The sequence below is a fragment of the Laetiporus sulphureus genome, assembly GCF_001632365.1.
Source record: "Laetiporus sulphureus 93-53 unplaced genomic scaffold LAESUscaffold_77, whole genome shotgun sequence".
Taxonomy (NCBI): Eukaryota; Fungi; Basidiomycota; class Agaricomycetes; order Polyporales; family Laetiporaceae; genus Laetiporus; species Laetiporus sulphureus.
This window is the reverse complement of record NW_024468586.1, coordinates 97,178-115,917: the sequence shown is the minus strand read 5'-3', so window position 1 is coordinate 115,917 and position 18,740 is coordinate 97,178. Positions and strand designations below refer to the sequence as shown.

Below are 18,740 nucleotides of genomic sequence, written 5' to 3'. Positions count from 1 at the left end.
CGTCGCGCAGCGAGCAAGGCCCCCCTCGCCTCCCACACCTATCCCCACACTCACCCCCATCATCACCCATCGCCTCCCGCCTCCAACGCCTCCGCCCCGCACAAGCCACGCCCGCCTGCGAACGGCAGCGCCAGCCAGCCTCCGCCCAAAAATAATAAGATCTGGAGCACCAGCACGACGGAGGAGCGTGAGCGCATCAAGGAGTTCTGGCTCGGCCTCGGCGAGGAAGAGCGCCGCAACCTCGTCAAGATCGAGAAGGAGGCCGTCCTCAAGAAGATGAAGGAGCAGCAGAAGCATTCCTGCAGCTGTGCCGTCTGCGGCAGGAAGCGGTGCGTTCCGCCCTTGCTGTCCCAAAAATTTTTCACTGACCCGCCGATCGCCTCTGACCCTGCCGACCCTCACCTTCTCCCGCGTGTGCTGCCCCGCCGCCCTGCCCGAGACAGGAATGCGATAGAGGAAGAGCTCGAGGTACTGTACGATGCTTATTACGAGGAGCTAGAACAGTACGCGAACTACCAGCAGCGCTACATCTCCTCCGGCGGCACCCTCCCTCCCCCGCAGGGCCCTGGGCCCTTCCCCGGCTCCGTCGAGCTCGACAAGAACGGCGCCGTCATCAACCCCCACGCACCCGCCCACCCGGCGCCTCGCAAGCACGCCCTGCCCAACGGCCGCAAGGCCAAACCGCCACCAGAGAGCGAGTTTGAGGACGACGGCGAGGACGACGAGTACGAGGAGGAGGAGGAGTACGAGGAGGATGAAGATGAGGACGAGGACGAGGACGAAGAGGATGAGGCGCCAGAAGATGAGGACGAAACGAAGCCGCCACCCGAGCGCCGCACGAGACGACCGCGCAAGGCAAATGGACGCGACGGGCTGGCGAGCTTCGGGAATAGCCTCACCGTCACAGGCAAGTATGCTCACCTCTCGTGCGCGCATCTGACTTTGATCTTATGCAGCAGGCGCAGGTAATATCCTCACCGTCGCAGACGACCTGCTCAAGAACGACGGGCAGAAGTTCCTCGAGATGATGGAACAGCTCGCTGAGCGAAGGATGCAGCGCGAAGACGAAGCTATAGTGGACGTGGAAGATGACAGCGAGGATGAGGACGACGAGGAAGGGGATGAGGAGGACGAGGATGAGGATGACGAAGACGAGGACGAGGAAGATGAGGAGGTATGCTGCATTACATTGCATTCGTTTCCCCCGCTCACCCTGCGCAGGTCATGACTGAGGAGCAGAAGATGGAGGAGGGCAAGCGGATGTTCTCGATCTTTGCCGCGCGAATGTTTGAGCAACGCGTGCTGCAGGCATACCGCGAGAAGGTGGCGCAGGAACGCCAACTGCAGCTCCTCCGCGAACTTGAGGACGAGGACAAAGTCAACAAGGAGAAGGAGGCGAAAAAGCAGACGCAGAACCAGAAAAAGAAGGATAAGAAGCGGTAAGTACGCTCTACATGAGCCGTGCGCATATACTCACCCTTCATCGTTCACCGCATATAGGCTGCAGAAGTTGGCGAAGGACGAGGAACGCGCAGCACGGGCTGCAGAGAAGGCCGCAGAAGAGGCAGCGCTTAAGGCCAAGCAGGCCGTACAAGAGGAGGAAGCGCGCAAACGTCGGGAGGAAGAGCGCGCGAAGAGGGAGGCGCTCCGCCGAGCACAGGAGGAGGAAAAGGCGCGCAAGGAGGAGGAGCGACGGAAGCGGCTCGCGGAGGAGCGCGAGCGCGAGGCGGAGCGTGAGCGTAAACGAAGAGAGAAGGAAGAGCGTGCACGTAAGGAGAAGGAGGAGCGGGAGCGGAAGGCAAGGGAGGAGAGGGAAGAGAGGGAGAGAAAGGACCGTGCGGTGAAGAAGGAGAAGGAGGAGCGGGAACGGAAGGAAAGGGAGGAGAGGGAACGAAAAGAAAGGGAGGAGCGGGAACGGGCAGAAAAGGAAAGAGCTGAGAAGGAGAAGGAGAGGGCAGAGAGGGAAACGGAAGCGCGCGAGCGGGCAGCACAGCAGCAGCAGCAACAGCAGCAGCGTGCATCCGCTGGTTCAAGGAATGCTCATACGCGCACTCCCACCTCGCCACGCAACGCGGCGGGGCCGTCACAGCGTTCGCCGCCTGCAAAGAAGATCCTCAACAAGGCTCCGAGTGTCCTGACTATCGCTCCCACACCCATTCAGCCGCCCCTCAGCCGCGCGCCACCGCCGCGCGTGTCGGTGATCACAAACTCGCCACAGCAGCCTGCGATGCCGCAGATGGCCCACCCCATGCCCGTGGCGAGCACAAGTTCAAACCATCTCCCGCAGCAGCAGCCACCCCCGACGCCGCTCTTCTCCCCACCAATGAACGTCATGTCACCCCCGACGCTCTCGCCGCGTGGGCCGTTTCCGCCTGGTCATCACCTTCCGTTCGTGGGGATGGTCGGCCCTCCCCCGCTGGGACCGTCTGCAGTCCCGCGGACGTTCGGCAACGGCGTGCCCTATGAATCTGCTTCGAATTTTGTACGTCCTATTGCGCCTCCTCCTGCAGGTGCTATCGGTCCTCCAATACCCATTGGCCCTCCCGCGCCGATCGCCCCGCCATCCAAGGCCGTGCAGAACGCAAATCCGCTCGCGTCTCCGACGCAACTGATGACGCCCAGCACGAGCATGTCAATGCCGGGTCCGATCACGCGGCCCATCGCACCTATCGCGCGTCCATCGACGTCGGGAGAGGCGTCAGGCTCAGGGTCCACCTCACCCACGCGCCGGTCGCCGAGCCCGAAGGTCCCATTGGGCTCGTCTGCACTGGCGGCTGACGATGACGAGGTTGTCACGCCTGCGGGTGGTCGTCGTGCGGCACCAGGTGCGCCTGCGTGGGCAAGCCCGCGGACCTCTCTACCCGACGTCAGGGCACCATGGGGCGCGCCTGCACCACCAGGCTTTGCGCCGCCGAGGCCACCAGCGCCAATCGGACCGCCGCTGTGGGCAGCGACGTCGCCACCGACGGGCGCAGACTGGCATCCCAACTCACACCCGTCGCCAAATAACTTCTTTGGCAACCCCTTCACGGCGGCACACAACCCGTCACCTTCGCCTCATAGCAGCAGTTAGGGAGCGCTGACGTGGTAGCTAGTAGCCCATCTTGACGCTTTCGCTTATAGTCACTTCCTTCTTTGTAGCGCATACGCATACCTGCAATTCTCTGATTTCTGACTGACATTGCATCGTCATTGCCGACACTGATCCAGAAGCAATCATGTAAATGCATTTGACAAAACAGAAAGGTCCAACATGAAGTGCAGGAACGCGAATGCATGAACAGCATAAGTTACAGTAATTTGCTGGAGGCGGCGGGTGCGACCCGACGGTATATAAGTTTTATAACATACGGTGGGAATGCACTGATCGCGACAATCACCGCCACCTTCCAAGCGAACCTCACCGAAAGCACAAAGGAAAGATCTAATGCATGATGAGAAGCAGGACACGGCGCTGGCTGATTAATACTCACCAAAGTATTCAGGCAAGAACACAATGCTGATCGAGTAGAAGAACAGTGTCACTACTTCGGCCATCACCATGTAGATATGCCTATCGAGAAATTTTAGCTTCGTAAGTCATTGGGGAATATCCACACTCGCCATGTAGTGATCTCTGATGCCACCATAATCAGTTCATTGAGAACCAAGGCCGTAAACGAGATGGACACGATGTTCAGGAACTCGTTTTCGAACAGCAACAAAGACATGATCATGATAGCCGCTCCTGCCCGACCCATTAGTAAGCACTTCGTTGGGGATCTTGAGTGAACAAGCTGACCTTGATACACGCTGATCATTAGCCACATGAAGAATGTCTTGTACGACAACACTCGGCCCTGGATTGCAAGCACGTAAAGTGGACGCCATTAATTCCTGCGGTTCTCGCTTACCTTCACCAACTCTTTATACAGCTCCGGATATAGCAGCGCGAGATCCTCACTCACGTCCCGGTCGAGTACAAGCGAGAACACAGGCGCCATCGTATAGACAGTGGCATATCCGACCATGAGCCATCCTTGGTACAACGCTATCGGAGCGAAGTAGAAGATGGCCGAGAACACGGCTTGCATGACCGAGATGATGAGGCCGCGATGAATGACGAATTGTGCCAGCTTCGCAGAACGGCGGTAAGAATTGCGACCGTGCCATAGCAGGAGTTTTGTGAGGTGGCTGAATTGCGTCACGGAGAAGTCAGCAGCCAGGGACGCTTGTTTGCCTTCTTTGCCGACAATTCCAACGCCTGAGCATATCAGATGAATTTGCTGGAAGGCCTGCCTTTTCATTCAAGATTACTCACCAACGTCGGCCGCTTGAATCATGCTGACGTCGTTTCCTCCGTCTCCTATGCAGCAGACCCGCTTTCTGGTATGCTTGCGGATGAGCCGTGCTATGTCTGCCTTCTGAGTGGGCGAACAGCGACAGGCGACAACTGCAGAGAGTTTCGTCGCAATCTCGACGAACTCGTCCCTGAAAAGGTTCATGCACAACTGCATGCACACTTCAACCCATGCAATGCGACAAACCAGCCAGAAACACAACGCACTTGTAATGACTCCCCGTCGATGACTAGACAGCAATCGAGCTTGTTCTGGAGGAACTCAAGCTGATCTCTAACTTCGTCAGAGGTCTTCACTAAGGCACAGAGAGCATCGATGAAGTGAGGGGCAAACTCGGAGCCGAACCACGGGTCGACGCACGCTTCGCAACCTGATGGATGTATTGATTCCTCGCAACCAGCTTCGTGGAGATTGCTATGCAAGTAGCAGTTTCAATCTTGTCGCCTGTGAGCATCCAGATCCTGATGCCGGCATTCCGAAGCAGCTCCAAAGTCGATTTGACATCATCTTGTAATTTGTCCTCGACACCAGTCAGACCTAACAGCTCCAGCTCGTGTTCAAGGAGTCCAGTCACGACGGCGGCCATGGCCTCATTTCGGCCTTCCACGCGGATGCTCGCCTGATGATGGCGTTCTTTGAAGAGGGCATAGGTCGCTTCGCTCAGCCGTTTCCGCGCCACCACGAGTGTGCGCAAACCTTCTCGGGCCATGTTGGCACATTCCTCCTCGAGCCAGTCGTTCCGTTGTACGATGCGGGTCATGACTACATCCGCACCCTTCTGTAGGAAGGTGATCTCACCCGACTGCGTGTCGCGCACGACGATTCCCATACGCTTTGACTCGGAGGTAAATGGAAAAATATCAAGGATGTCGAACGAAACATGGGCACCAGATGGTGTTCGGAGTTCGAGGCGCGTACGGTCACGGAACGTCAACGTGAGGCCTACTGACTCCGTCCATTTCACGATGGCGACTTCATCTGGCGAGGAGGCCTGGTAGGTGACCGTCCCATCGTCGTTAGTAACTGGGGTGACCTATGGAGACATACCTTTTCAGCGAGGGAAACACAAGCGAAGTAGACAAGCTCACGTTATGACAGAGTGCCAAGCTCAGCACGACATCGTGGACACGTGAAGACATATCTCTGCGCCCCCGAGTGGCCAACTGCGCTCCAGTCGGGTTGGATCCCGTTCGAAGATTGACTGACGGCAATCATTAGTCGCGATGGTTTCCAATGTCGTGTGTCCAATCGTTACCTTGCTCGGTGCTCGCACCAAAGGCAACAGCCAGCTGATGCGCGACCTCGTCCATAGAGTCGTAACCATAAGACACGGTGCCCATATGCAGCTTCTTCATTTCCATCTCTAGGTTGCCAGTCAGCTCCAACCTCATAATAATCTCAAATGGCTGACCATTCTGCGTAAGAGTACCTGTCTTGTCACTAAGCAGGTACTCTATCCGCCCAAGTTCCTCCGGAAGCGTGCTTGTCCGCACAATCGTATTGGGTATCTCCTTGTCTGACATAATCTGCTGCGCGTATACTGTCTTGCCCATATCCAAATTGACTCGCAGGCTAGCACCTCCGCATCAGTTTAACCTCGGGGACTATAATGGGACCAGGCCTACCTGATAGGTATAATAGAAGAGAACAAAATAAGGAATCGGAAGATATAGATATACCACAAGCCGCGGAAGCCGTTCAGGGCCACCAGCACGAACGACAGAGCGAAAGTGACCGCACATAGGATCTAAACCGCTTCTCATTGAATTATTTTTTTCAAAAGAGGTTAAAGTACTGACCTTCGCGAGTCTGTTGATCTCCAAATCCAGCAGTCCTGTTTTGGTTTCCGGGTGACTAGTGTTCATAACAGCACGAGTCTCAGAACCAGTGTATATAACGAATCCGACGGCGGAGCCAGCTGCAAGGACTGTGTTCGCCCATAACATGTTTTCCGCTGAGAGAGGCTCAACAGTCGGTTGTTGGACCATGGGCACGTCGTCCTCCAGGATGGCCGGAGGAGCATTCACGGTGAAAGTCCCAACGAATGCGTGGATGTCCTTGATTGGCGCGTCGGCTGAGCTCACGGCGGAATGATATGAGTCCAGCCGATATCTACATCGTGGGGGGACACTTACCATAGATTTCAGCATCTAACCTAAGCAACTCTGCATCACTTTGAAGCTTCTGACATGACGGGACAGCAACGCGCAGCTTCCAGTCCGTTTCTCCGTCGAGCTGGTCCGTCCGGATGAAGCACGCCCCCGAGTGGTCCGACGTGCGGAGCAGGATCAGGTCGGCGGGAACACGTTGGTTCTTTTCAAGCAGAACGCAGTCGCCTACTCGCAGCACCGAGGAGGGTATAGAGCGCATGCACACCCCGCTCTCGCGATGGACATTTGGGTCAGGCGGAGCCTGCTGCGAGGCGTAGGTGTCCGGCTCCAGGACGATGTATTTGGCAGAGTTCGCCTCACGATCGCGTACATTGCGCTTATAGTCATCATAAGCCTCCTTACCCATTGTCACGGATAGGACGAATGCGAGAGGCGCGACGTATGTCACGATGAACCCTATACACCGTCAACTCGCGAAGACAAGGGACTTTGCTGACGGACATACCGATCTTCAGCGCAGGGACAAACTGCGAGAGCGCGACCACGAGGAAGTAGAGGTTGAAGAAGAACTTGAACTGTTCATAGAACACAATGGGGAGGAATGTGATGACATTGTACTTTTGATTCCGGATGATGTTTGGTGGGAAGTGGCCTCGCAGCTTGTCTGATACAAATGACATGATGCACTGCACACAAGCAAGGTAATAGAGTGGCGACATACCTGGAGGGCGGAATGGCACCGCTCTTGATTTGTCTTGAGGTGGTGGTTTGAACCTGCGCGCCCATGACGACCGCTACTTCGGTCGTTTATGCAGTGAATACGACTGCACATATATGCGACAGCGTACCTGTGATGGCGATTCCGGCTTCCGCGCCTTCTTTGAACTATCGCTCTCCTCTTCCAACTCCACGTCCTCCTGCGACTCGTCTCCGAGCAATGTAGCGTGTTCCTCCGCGCGTTCCGCATCATACCTCTCCCTGCGTTTGCCCTTCCGCCTGGCTGAAGACGATGCAGCGGCCCTGGTGCTCATCGACATGCTGTCTCCCTCCTCGTCGTTGTCGCCGCTCGGCTCGCCGTTCTGGAGAGGTACGTATCCAGCCTTTGACTTCCTGGCTCGTCCAAGACTCTGCAGGGGGATCTCAGACATAGGCTAACGCCCGCACGCGTGGTTCACGATGCAGCCAGATAATTACGCAATACGGTTGTCTTAGTGCACGATGCGGCGGTGAAAGGATTGTATGGTCAGTTCATGTGCAGTGTCCGCAGTGCGCATGTGCTGCTGCTGCCGCGCTGTGAAGGAGAGGAGGAGACGTAGAGATGTTTATTTATCGAGTTATTTTCAGCCATTTCCCTTATCACGTCAAGTAGAGGACTTGAATAAACAAGTGGCCACAGAGCGTCTAGTGCCATCACTCTTGCTGCTACCGTTCTCATGCCCCCTACGCGATCATACATTACAATTGTATTATGACCAGTGTAGAGCCTTCTTGTTCCATTCATGCGCGGGACTCATCAATGGGTATTGATCAGTAGGATGTACATGGCAATGCTCCCTCAAGATCCTGCACGCTCTCCGGCTCACCAATCTCCCAAACCGCGACATACAAGCCTCATGACAGGCACAGTGGGCATTTTTATATGTCACAGTACTGATTACATCGGACGTAGCAGCAAATTTTCGAAGTGATTGTTGCAATCGCAGCCGCCCTTACCTCCGAATTTCGAAAGGTCATCGTTGCTACTGAGTCTCTGGCACACGTAGGCTGTGGCGTTGGACGTCCACAGCTCCGTTGTCTGGCACCAGGTCAAAGGGGCGCCAATACCCGAATGTCTTTTGGACACTGCAGCAGCTGTGAACTCACCGAGACGAGCTGCAGGCGGGATCTATCGTATGTTCACCTTCTCATAGGTTAGTTTCGTTGCATCTTCAACATCAACTTCCGGATTTACGTGCGATCATGTGAACATGGCCTCTCCGGACTCCATTTTGAGGCTTGTTCTCCGGTTGATTCACGTCTGGCTCCACGTCGGTCTCAACTCCTCGTTCCGTGTGTACATGCCGTATATTATTAACTGGCCTTCTTCTCCTGTGGTGGCGAACATATGTTGTCGAGAGTGTTGGTGTGACTGGTTTCGACCTCGCGACAGTGTCAGGCCCGATGAAGCCAGCTGATACTTGGTTACTTGACTGGAAACGCCTACTGCGCAAACGAATTCTACAAGAGGATCGTATATCCATGCAATGGGACTATGGCTGCGTGCACAGGAATAGAGCATTACCTCTCTTGAGCCAATATATGTCTGCACAAGTAACCGTTCACCGAAGATTAGGATGCGCGGGATAGTTGGTCACAGGCTACCGGTTCGTGCGAATGTTCAGGATCAACTTTCTTCGGGCGCCACGCGATCTGTCAGAGAAACGAGGTTTCATATACTCTGGCCGACCACGTTTTGTAATATTCTACGAGCTGTGAACGTCCAGACGTAGCTCGCGTTGCTTGTAGCCTAGATGCGATCCAGTGTCTGTTCCTTCCATCCTAATTTCAATCCCCTCATGCCATACAGGAACCGATGGCGTCGCCACCGCAAGACCCTTTGCAAGTATAGTGTCCTCCAACGGCTTTTATCCTCTGCAAAGAACGGGAGGCCGATATATTCGTACAAAGTATGCTTAACACGCCAGACGATTCTCATTGCCCATTATCAACCGGTAAGTTCCGATGTGTGGTTTATTTATGCCCGTCATCTGCAGATATGCTGGTGCTATGCTGCTCGAGATAGGCTATGGCTATCTCGACGAGACCTATGAGGACACGGCGGAGAAAGTGAGCACAGGCGCCTTTGAGACTGGCGGAGCGGGTTCTACGATAGTGCACTTCTTCCCGATCCGTAAGCATGGCTTCCCTCACAGCACGGCATTTTCAAAGTAATGATCATTCTCGATAGTTGAAATATCTGCCAACGTGGATGCCGCGAGAAGGCTTCCAGCACAACGCTTTGAAGATTCATGCCATCGGTGAACATGCGAGAAACGTCGCCTTGAAGGTCAAGGAGGATGTGGTGCGCCAGTCGCCTTTTGGAATCACGTTCTTCAGGGTTCTCAACTGGTCAGATAGACTTCGGGCGCTGCATTAATATGCAAAATATCCTCAAAGAGATAGCCGAATCCACAGCAGACGATAAATTCGAATCCCAACTTCGGCGACCGAGCATCGCTTACACACCTAGAACGCGCCTACGTAGAAAGAGGTCCACCGGTAAGTGCATTCATCTACTCTGGAAGCGAATAGTGGTTGATCAGGTAGATGGAGTGCCGTTGTGCCTCTCTGTGAGCCGTATAAGATCTAACGTCAGTGGATGGGAGGAAGCGCTAACGCGATTCTAGCGTTACCTCATCGGCTCGGAAGATGATGAATAGCACGGCTATCACATGCGAGGTGGCACCATGATTGTGCCGAACATCGAGTGCATACCTCAGTGACACATTTACGAGAACCCCTTGTCAATGCGAACGCGAAGCTACATATGACACGGGACGAGAGATGTTCCCTGTCTGATCATGAACTCTTCCGTCGTGAGAGATTTGAAAAAAGCGCCCGAGATATGAGCGGTCCTGTCGATCCACGTTGTCGGTCTCGGACGCTGGTAAGTGGAAGGTATTTATTACCTGATATTATATGTCACTATTGCAGTTTATGCCCTGTTCGTCTCCTTGCGGACGCAAACGTCTCGCTGGCATTCGCAAGTATGATAGCGACGTTGAACACTCGCAGGGCTGATGACTGTCTGGAAAGGAGATCATGGCACCAGTTGAATTTGTGTCAGGGACAGTCAATTATGTGTTCCCTCTTTTGATTTCTTCATCGAGCTTCTCCGAACGACGTCCAGGCACCCGAAGCTGTTCAAAGGTGATATACGTCGTAGAACTAAGCATGTCGTCGCTGAAGCCAAATCAGTCTAGACACCCGCCTTTAACGTTTAACGTCCAGCTCATGTCAGTAACTCAGTATTGCCTTCTGATGTAAGACGTACTTCACTGTGTATTATATGTGAAAGTTCGGGTATTTGGTCGCCCGCTTGATGTCATTGGCAGGCAAAGTGTCCTGGCTGGCTCTAGCGCGCTGTCCGACGATTAAGCGCTAAGCTCTAAGATCCCTGTTGCATAGCGTCTATTGTCAGAATGCATCAAGTTGGCATTCGTCACTCGGAATCAGCAGAATGTTTGCCTCTCGCATGTAGCTTTTCATTGACATGCTGATGAGAAGTCGCCTTCGAACATGGAGATCCAGGCTGATAGGAGCTAATCTCAGTTGCAAACAAGCTCGATGACACATTGTGGCTCTCACGCTTGAGCTCAGAGTGTGTCAACGGGATCGTTAAACAGGGAAAGCAATTGTTGGGCTCACTTGTTATAGCACCGCCACAAGGCTTTACATAGAACAGCTAGCGCGCCACGGTTAGCGAGATGTCTTCCAATCCAAGAATTTGTTAAGTGAGGCTCTCGATTCAGTGGTACGTTTATCGTGAACTTACATCACCGCGCGCGACAATCGCGCTCGTATCGCGCGAGCGCGATGAAGCACTGGTTGGCCATAGAATTGGGACTTCCAGAGCATTTGTCAGCGATAATATTCAAGTTGTTCGCGCTCGCATTTGATGGTGGATCGACTCAATTAGACGGGACGTGACGCTTCAGGCAAAGACGCGTCTGCGTTCTGTGCATGCTGCATAAACGTTAAACGTTGCCTTCACAATGTTCCCTTCCCACTGCGATCCTCAGGCCTGTTTGCGCGGTTTGCACAGAGAACATGTTCTCACTCCGATGCCATCACCACCCTGCACAAGCATCTTACCTGTTTGTCATAGCAGGCTTCTCCTTCAGCAAAGTTCATGAAGGCCGTCGCTAAGAAACTTCTCTTCTCCATGCATGCTCTCGTGGTCACGGCAGAACTCTTGTGAGGTGCCTAATATATATAGCATGAATCCAGTGGCTTCGTGAAGCCTAACCTACACACGTACTGACCGGCATGCTCGTGCTTCCGCCAATCCGCCTCTGCTCCCATTCCCTTACTACCCGCCCGCAGCGGCGTTCATTGCCTTCGGGAACTCACCTCTCGTCGCGCTACGCATCGTTATCTTCGCTCGGCTTACACAAAGCGAAGTCCAAAAAGCCAGATAGCGGTCAAGGACACCGTGTCGCTTTGTTCTGGGACTACGGTATGTGCGTGAGTTCTTCTCGAGATGTTCTCTTGCGTCATAGTGCATTTGACTCAGAGAACATCCCGGTGCCATCAACCCCGGCCAACGTCCGTGGACTGATTGTCCAACAATTATGCCAACTTGCACGAAAATACGGGAGAGTCGATGTGCTGCGCCTATACACGGGCATATGGAGCGCCAACTCGGAAAAGAATACGCTTCTTCGAAAAGCGATGCATGCGGAGGGCATGGAGCTCGTCATGTGCGAACACGGCGGCCTTCGACAGGTGGTCGACACCAAAATAATGGGTACGATATGATTCTTTTATGACCCAGATGACAATGATTGATGACATCGTAGCCGATATCGATGCATATACGAGGTTATTTCCGCCTCCCGCGACAATCATTATCGTCTCAGGCGATAAGGATTATTTACCAACGGTCTCCGAGCTTATAAGGAAGCAATTTCAAGTAGTCGTAGTGTGCCCCAAAACGGCACAGCCTCGTTTCACGGCAATCCAGAATTGCAAGACAAGGAGATGGCCGGAAGACCTGGCGAAGGTTGATCGCGTCCGCTTGACCTTTTTCGATCCGCGCTGATCGATTTGACCCAGGCATAGATGTCGGTGAGAAATGGCGACGGTGGTTCGCTGCACCCGAGTCGACGCATGTGATACCCTGCGTTCCTGTGTCTCCCAGCGAATGCCGTTCTTGCTTCTTGGGCTTGAATACTTGGTATCCGATGCTTGTATATACGGTTTGGCTGTAGCCCAGTGGCAGAGGTCGATGAATCGGGAACGCGGACTAATGCATAGGAAGTCAAGATGTTTTTCAGGTTCGCGACCGTTTGACGCTGATCAAGACAGAATACTAGCAGCTAGGCTTTTCAATGGAAATTAATTGGCTGAGCGAGGCGCATCTTGTCTTTCTCTCCTCTCTCCATCACATATCAGAATCTTCATCCACATGTCGAACATTCAACATTCATCAGCAATTGACCAACTGACTTCCTGGTTTTCGCGACACATGTTAGGTGGCCAGCAATCCTCTCAATACCCAGGGGTAACCCGGATGCTGGATAGGCTCCAAAGTGCGTGGTACTTCTACCTTGATGACGTCGGAGTGGGAAGAGGCCGGAGATTTCTCGATTCTGCATTCCGTCGCATTGAAGAGTCAATTCCAAACATCCCGCTCGATAATGTTCCCAGTGCACTATGGGCAGCTCTATTCAAGGATGGTGGAGCGGGTGGGTCTTGGCAGAGACTCCATCCGCGGCCGGATGATGTTTTGGACAAGTTAATGGCCGACAATGATATTGCAGCATTTCTTCTATATGCCTGCGATATGTCTGTTCATTCCTCACGCTACTAGTGCTGAATGATGACCGACATCATCGTAGTACGCGAACCGCCGCCTGCCGCGATTGAGACGATGTACGTCAACTCCATCCCTCATTGTCAACCCGACACTCACGTTGTAGTTGTGATCATTCTATAGAGCCGATCAACAAATGCGACTGGACAGGCCTTCCGTGTACCGTTCCGCGGAGGCTTCGTCGAATTGTTTCAAGACTCTTTGAACATTTATGCGGAAATATACGACAAATGAATATACTACGGTCGTATGATACCCTTCGTTCAAGCTAGCGGGACGGGAAAGTCTCGTCTAGCATGGGAGCTAGGGCTTCGAGTGAGTGCGCTTGTTCAGTCTGTCGTACGCTGACTGATTGAAGGACATGAACGACAGATACCTGCATTCTGTGTTTGTTTCCGAGAGGGCGAACTACCAACCTCAGGATGGCCTCCTCGTGACATCAACCGAAAGTCCTTTGATGGGCTCGACGAGCAGCAGTCCATCTTCGTGGTGAGTTCTCCATATGATATCCTTTGATGTGCGTCGCTCAGTCAGACTCACAGGCGGAGGAGAAGGCGGCTGCCTTTCTCGGTGCGCTCGTGGAGGTTTTGCGTGACACAGCGCCTGTCGATCTTCCACTGCAGGCCTGGGTCAATGACTGGTCTATCAAGGATCCAACCGATCTCGAGGGCTCAAGTCGCCACCGTTGCTTTGAACAGGTGAAAAAACTCACTCATAAACGGCTGACTACGTTCAAGGAAGAATTGTACGCCAAGAGACCGTCTCACGACGGCACGACGGCAACGGAGGCTGATAACGACACCGGAGTCCAAAGATTGAGGATCAGCGTTACCCGTTGGCACGAGCTTTTGTTCAAAATGCTTGCAAAGCCGGCTTTCGATATGCTCGCGGGATCAGTGCAACATTTAGGGCATACGAGATTCCTTCTAAGTCTCGATGAATGTACAGAACTCAACGATCCCAGCCTACTTGTTGGTCCGAAAGGTCCTCAGCGAAAGATGTCGCTCATCGCTCTTCAGCGTATCATCAAGGCCGCAGACCAATTCACTTTCCCGCACGGTATCGAATTTTGGTATATGCTCTTGGACACGAACTCCTCCTTATATGAGCTCGCTCCTTCTGGGCCTGATGCGTCATCGTATCGTTTAGCGGGTGCACTTAAACCCTTGCCTGTGTGGTGTCACGTCGACTTCGACCAGATGCGTCGAGATGTTGAGCTCAAAAGCGCGGAGCAAGCTCTTCTGATCCGCTTTCTTGCAATGTTCGGCCGGCCTGTAAGTAGCGCTTTCTTTGATCTTCTGAACTGTCACTCACCAAGCCGATACGTAGTATTGGTATACGCTTGGTGACTCTCCAGACGTTGTGCGTGCTGCGAGGAAGAAACTCATATATCACGACAAATTCGATCCGGAAAACCTCGATCATGTGTTCGCCATCTTCGCGAACCGTATCGTGCTAGAACTGAGTGACAAGAAGCAATCGAGCCAAATCGCTGTACATGCCGTACGCAGTCATATGCGCCTCCTCACCGATGTTTTGGATGGATTCATCGTGACCAATGCGCCTTCGGAACCGATGCTTGCCATCGCTGCGGCAGATATCTTGAATGACAGCCCGCGAAACTATGCGAAAGCGGTGGAGACGCTGGTGCGACTACTCATTATCGACAGGATCGTGACTGATCGAGGGCGACAAGGTGACTTATGCACCAGGCTCTTATTCATCCTCACGCGCGACAAGGCGACACTCTCGAATGGAGGATCGTTCGTCGATTGCCCAGAACCTGCTCGACGCGGTGTGCGCCCTTTGAAACTGTCAGACTTCCTTACAACCTTGTTTGGCGACGACCTCGGCGTCAAGGATCAGAACAAGGGGGATGAAGTCCAGGGCCTTCTTGTTGATGCAGGGAATATCTGGATGAATTTTACTCACTGGACTCAAACCGACGAGGAAATCAGCATCATCACTTCCGAGTGGCTTTATGAACTGTGGTGTCGAGGTGTCGCCGTACAGTGCACCCATGGTCAGTCCGTATTCGATTCGCTGGTCGTAACATACCGCGGAGACCTCGCCCAGCCTTTCGACAAGAGTTTGCTCGGATATATCGTCGTCCACACGAAGGCGCGAATGAAAGCATCCGAACGGAAGCTAGCTGCTGCACTGGCAAGCCCTGTGATCGAGACCACTGACGAATCAGGCCAGCCTGTGCGTTATAACCCACCAGCTACATCGCACTTCTTATGGACTTCGTTGCCGATAGCACATACTCTGGCGGGTCTCGTACTGATATCCAATATGAGATCCCTAAGAAACCTTCCGAGGGGAAATACAGCACCCGGATAGGGTATCTTCAGGACTCCGCGGAAGAGAAACGGTACTGCCTGAACGTTCGGGGGCACGATAGTCAGACTTACCCCGTGATTAGCAAGGGTTTCAAGACCCAGTTTGATCTGCTGTTCGCGCACACGATTTCCACGCATGGGCACTTTAGAAAGGCTGCGTACGCCATGGAATCGGCTATCAATCCTATATCATCGAGATAGTAAGTGGAAACCGTGGGTCGACCCTGTATCGTTGAAATCCGAGAAGAAAGCAGAAAAGGCGAAAACGGTGAAAGAGAAATCGATGCGAAGCGGATTGGCTAAGCTAATGGCCCCGTTGTCTGATGATGGATGCTGCCAATTATGACCACGTTCTGGTGAGCAGTTAATCCGTGGAGGACATGATCAGTCTTGTATTCTCTCAATGTACCATTACTTTGGATCGTATGCTGCGGTGATTTGTCACTTGCAAACAAGTTCGATGATACATTGTGGCTCTCACGTTTGAGCCCAGAGTGTGTCGGCGGGATCCTTACGCAGAGCATGATAGCACTACCACAAAGCAATTGTTGGCTATTTTGTTATGAATGAGCATGATAGCACTACCACAAGGTTTTATATAGAACAGTTAGCGCACCGCGGTTAGCGAGATGTCTTCCAATCCAAGAATTTCTCAAGCGAGGCTCTCGATTCAGTGGTACGTTTATCGTGAACTTACATCATCGCGCGCGACAATCGCGTTCGTATCGCATGAGCGCGATGAAGTGACCGGTTGGCCATAGAATTGGCTTCCACAGCATGTGCCAGCGATCGTATTCAAGCTGTTTGCGCTCGCATTTGATGGTGGATCGACTCGATCAGACGCGACGCAACGCTTCAGGCAAAGACGTGTCTGCATTCTGTGCATGCTGCATAAACGTGAAACGTTGCCTTCACAATGTTCCCTTCCCACCGCGATCCTCAGGCCCGTTTGCGCCGTCTACACAGAGAACATGTTCTCACTTCGATGCCACCCCCTACCCAGCACAAAATATCTTACCTGTTTGTCATAATAGGCTCAGTCCTTCAGCAAGGTTCATGAAGGCCGTCGCTAAGAGACTTCTCTTCTCCATGCATGCTCTCGTGGTCACGGCACAACTCTTGTGAGGCGTCGATTATATATAGTATGGCTTCGTGAAGCCTAACCTACACACGTACCGACCGGCATGCTCGTGCCTCCGCCCATCCGCCTCTGCTCTCATTCCCTTACTACCTCCCCGCAACAGCGTTCACTCATCTCGGGGACTCACCCCTCGTCGCGCGATGCATCGCTTTCCTCGCTCGGCTTACACAAAGCGAAGTCAGATAACGGTCAAGGGCACCGTGTCGCTTTGTTCTGGGACTACGGTATGTGTGTGAGTTGTTCTCGGGATGTTCTTTGTGCGTCATGGCGCATTTGATCCCAGAGAACATCCAGGTGCCATCAACTCCGGCCAACATCAGAGTACCCATTGTCCAACGGCTATGCCAGCTGGCACGAAGATATGGGACGGTTGACGTACTGCGCCTCTACACGGGCGTATGGAGTGTGAAGTCCAGAAGAAGTGTGCTTCTGCGAGAAGCGATGCATGAGGAAGGCATCGAGTTCATCAGATGTGAACACGGCGGCTGTCAACAGGTGGTCGACACCAGGATAATGGGTATGATACGATTCCTTTATGACCCAGATGACAAAGGTTGACGGCATCGTAGCCGATGTCGATGCATATACGAAGTCATCTTCGCCTCCCGCGACGATCATTATCGTCGCGGGCGATAAAGATTACATACCGACAGTCTCTAAGCTCGCAACAAAAGGGTTCCGAGTGGTCGTAGTGTGCCCCAAAATGGCACAGCCTCGGTTCGAGGCGATCCAGAATTGCCAGACATGGAGATGGCCAGAAGACCTGGCGAAGGTTGATCGCGTCCGCTTGACCTCTTTCGATCTGCGCTGATCGATTTGACCCAGGCATAGATGTCGGTGAGAAATGCGACGGTGGTTCGCTGCGCCGAGGTAGCACATGTGACACCTTGCTCGTACCGAATGTCTTTCTTGCTTCTTGGGGCTCGAATATCTGATATCCGATGCTTGTATATACGTTTGGTTGTAGTTCAAGTGGCAGTGATCGATGAAACAGCGACACGGATTAATGTGTAGGAAGTCAAGATGTTTTTCAGGTTCACGACCGTTTGTCGACACTGATCGAGACAGACTACCTAGCAGCTAGGTGTTCCAATGGAGAAATGCCTCACTTAGTTGGTTGAGCGAGGCGTACGAATTAAAATTCGAGGCCACGGATGTGAGCCACCTTGACACGCGTGAGTTTAGGGCAGGCAAGAACGCGTTGGACTTCAGATGTATGCCGCAACTACGTCCTTTCCTCCAATATGCCAAGTTGTCTGAAGCCACAATTGTACAGCATTGTTAGCTCATTTCTGCCAATATCCAAGAATCAGAATTGTTATACCATATTTGACCGGTCTTCCGGGAAGGCCACCTCTAATAGTTGATACTGTCGCAGCCACCTCTGCCTGAATTTGAGCTTTAGACCGCATTTTTTGCGGTCAAATTTTGATCATGTTGTCGCGATTTGTGATCTGCGGCTCGCCTTGGTACCTATAAGGTTACATTATTGCCTGGTTTAGTATACGCTTACCCCACTCGATTTTGAGCTCCCCAACGCTCACTTCCCTTCAGACACTTGACAGTTAGCATATATATTTGCAGCGAGTACGTCGGATGCCCCAGAGGCTTTACCCTGGTGCAATCCGCATACGTGGTTTTACATATAGTTCTGCACCGTACAGATGTACTTACGCTTAGCACAGTGACGTGATAGTACGTGTCACTTTAGGTATGAATATAGAGGCTTTATCCTGGTGCAATCTGCTGACGCGATAGTACACGTCACTTTAGCCCTCCGGTCTTTCCGTGTCGAGTAGACGCAGGTGTACCAGCCACGTTGACCCTTCGTGGTCATCCATTGCACCTCCGTGCCGTAGTGCATTAGGTTATGAGCCCCGAGCTTATCACCTGCGGATACTCGAAGTCAGTGCATGAAGATCTGCTTTAGATATAAGCAGACCGTTACCTTTGAACGCACACATATTCACACCAGTACTCATTGCCTGCTTGGACAGCAGGGTCACGAGGTTTCAGATCTAGAAGATCTTTACCCGTACCATACGGAATCCCACCTCGCTCATTTGTCTCGTATTGATCCTTCCCTATACACCTTCAAAGCAACCCTGGCTTCCGAAGTGTCCTCTAGTCCTCCGGCTCCTCCGGCTCCTCTGGCTCAACCACCAACACCTTCCCCATTGCAGTCTGCTGTTCTCACCATGACGCCATCCATCGCGAAGGAGTTCTCTG

General features: G+C 53.0%; 6 protein-coding genes across 6 annotated transcripts; 5 read left to right on the top strand and 1 right to left on the bottom strand.

Moving 5' to 3' along the window:
• LAESUDRAFT_753133 (uncharacterized protein) lies at positions 1–3,417 on the top strand. Its single transcript, XM_040911761.1, has 5 exons — positions 1–329; positions 444–907; positions 957–1,174; positions 1,222–1,439; positions 1,501–3,417. Exons 1-5 carry the CDS (start codon positions 277–279, stop codon positions 3,071–3,073), a joined length of 2,526 nt encoding a protein of 841 aa, XP_040758374.1. The 5' UTR covers positions 1–276; the 3' UTR covers positions 3,074–3,417.
• LAESUDRAFT_732137 (phospholipid-translocating P-type ATPase) lies at positions 3,206–7,762 on the bottom strand. The gene is made up of 17 exons (XM_040910178.1): positions 7,300–7,762; positions 7,173–7,245; positions 6,957–7,115; positions 6,476–6,907; positions 6,140–6,414; positions 5,966–6,087; positions 5,752–5,912; positions 5,596–5,703; positions 5,429–5,541; positions 4,701–5,373; positions 4,547–4,635; positions 4,301–4,490; positions 3,894–4,243; positions 3,782–3,839; positions 3,604–3,727; positions 3,474–3,553; positions 3,206–3,424 (listed from the first exon to the last, which is right to left on the bottom strand). The coding sequence occupies exons 1-17, from the start codon at positions 7,597–7,599 to the stop codon at positions 3,291–3,293; spliced, it is 3,441 nt and encodes a 1,146-aa protein (XP_040758373.1). The 5' UTR covers positions 7,600–7,762; the 3' UTR covers positions 3,206–3,290.
• A 1,021-nt stretch (positions 7,763–8,783) lies between these two features.
• Positions 8,784–9,970, top strand: LAESUDRAFT_732133 (uncharacterized protein). Its single transcript, XM_040910177.1, has 3 exons — positions 8,784–9,341; positions 9,399–9,512; positions 9,569–9,970. Exons 1-2 carry the CDS (start codon positions 9,188–9,190, stop codon positions 9,470–9,472), a joined length of 228 nt encoding a protein of 75 aa, XP_040758372.1. The 5' UTR covers positions 8,784–9,187; the 3' UTR covers positions 9,473–9,512; positions 9,569–9,970.
• A 1,254-nt stretch (positions 9,971–11,224) lies between these two features.
• On the top strand, positions 11,225–12,535 carry LAESUDRAFT_687938 (uncharacterized protein). The gene is made up of 4 exons (XM_040905973.1): positions 11,225–11,669; positions 11,727–11,960; positions 12,013–12,215; positions 12,269–12,535. The coding sequence occupies exons 1-4, from the start codon at positions 11,480–11,482 to the stop codon at positions 12,272–12,274; spliced, it is 633 nt and encodes a 210-aa protein (XP_040758371.1). The 5' UTR covers positions 11,225–11,479; the 3' UTR covers positions 12,275–12,535.
• A 727-nt stretch (positions 12,536–13,262) lies between these two features.
• LAESUDRAFT_637399 (uncharacterized protein) lies at positions 13,263–15,206 on the top strand (the record flags this gene model as incomplete). The annotated part of the gene is made up of 4 exons (XM_040903467.1): positions 13,263–13,343; positions 13,401–13,521; positions 13,563–14,302; positions 14,358–15,206. Coding segments are annotated over 4 exons (1,791 nt in total), but the record flags the coding sequence as incomplete, so codon positions are not given.
• A 1,507-nt stretch (positions 15,207–16,713) lies between these two features.
• On the top strand, positions 16,714–17,220 carry LAESUDRAFT_611097 (uncharacterized protein; the record flags this gene model as incomplete). The annotated part of the gene is made up of 3 exons (XM_040903163.1): positions 16,714–16,735; positions 16,795–17,028; positions 17,081–17,220. Coding segments are annotated over 3 exons (396 nt in total), but the record flags the coding sequence as incomplete, so codon positions are not given.
• Between the last annotated feature and the right edge of the window lie 1,520 nt (positions 17,221–18,740).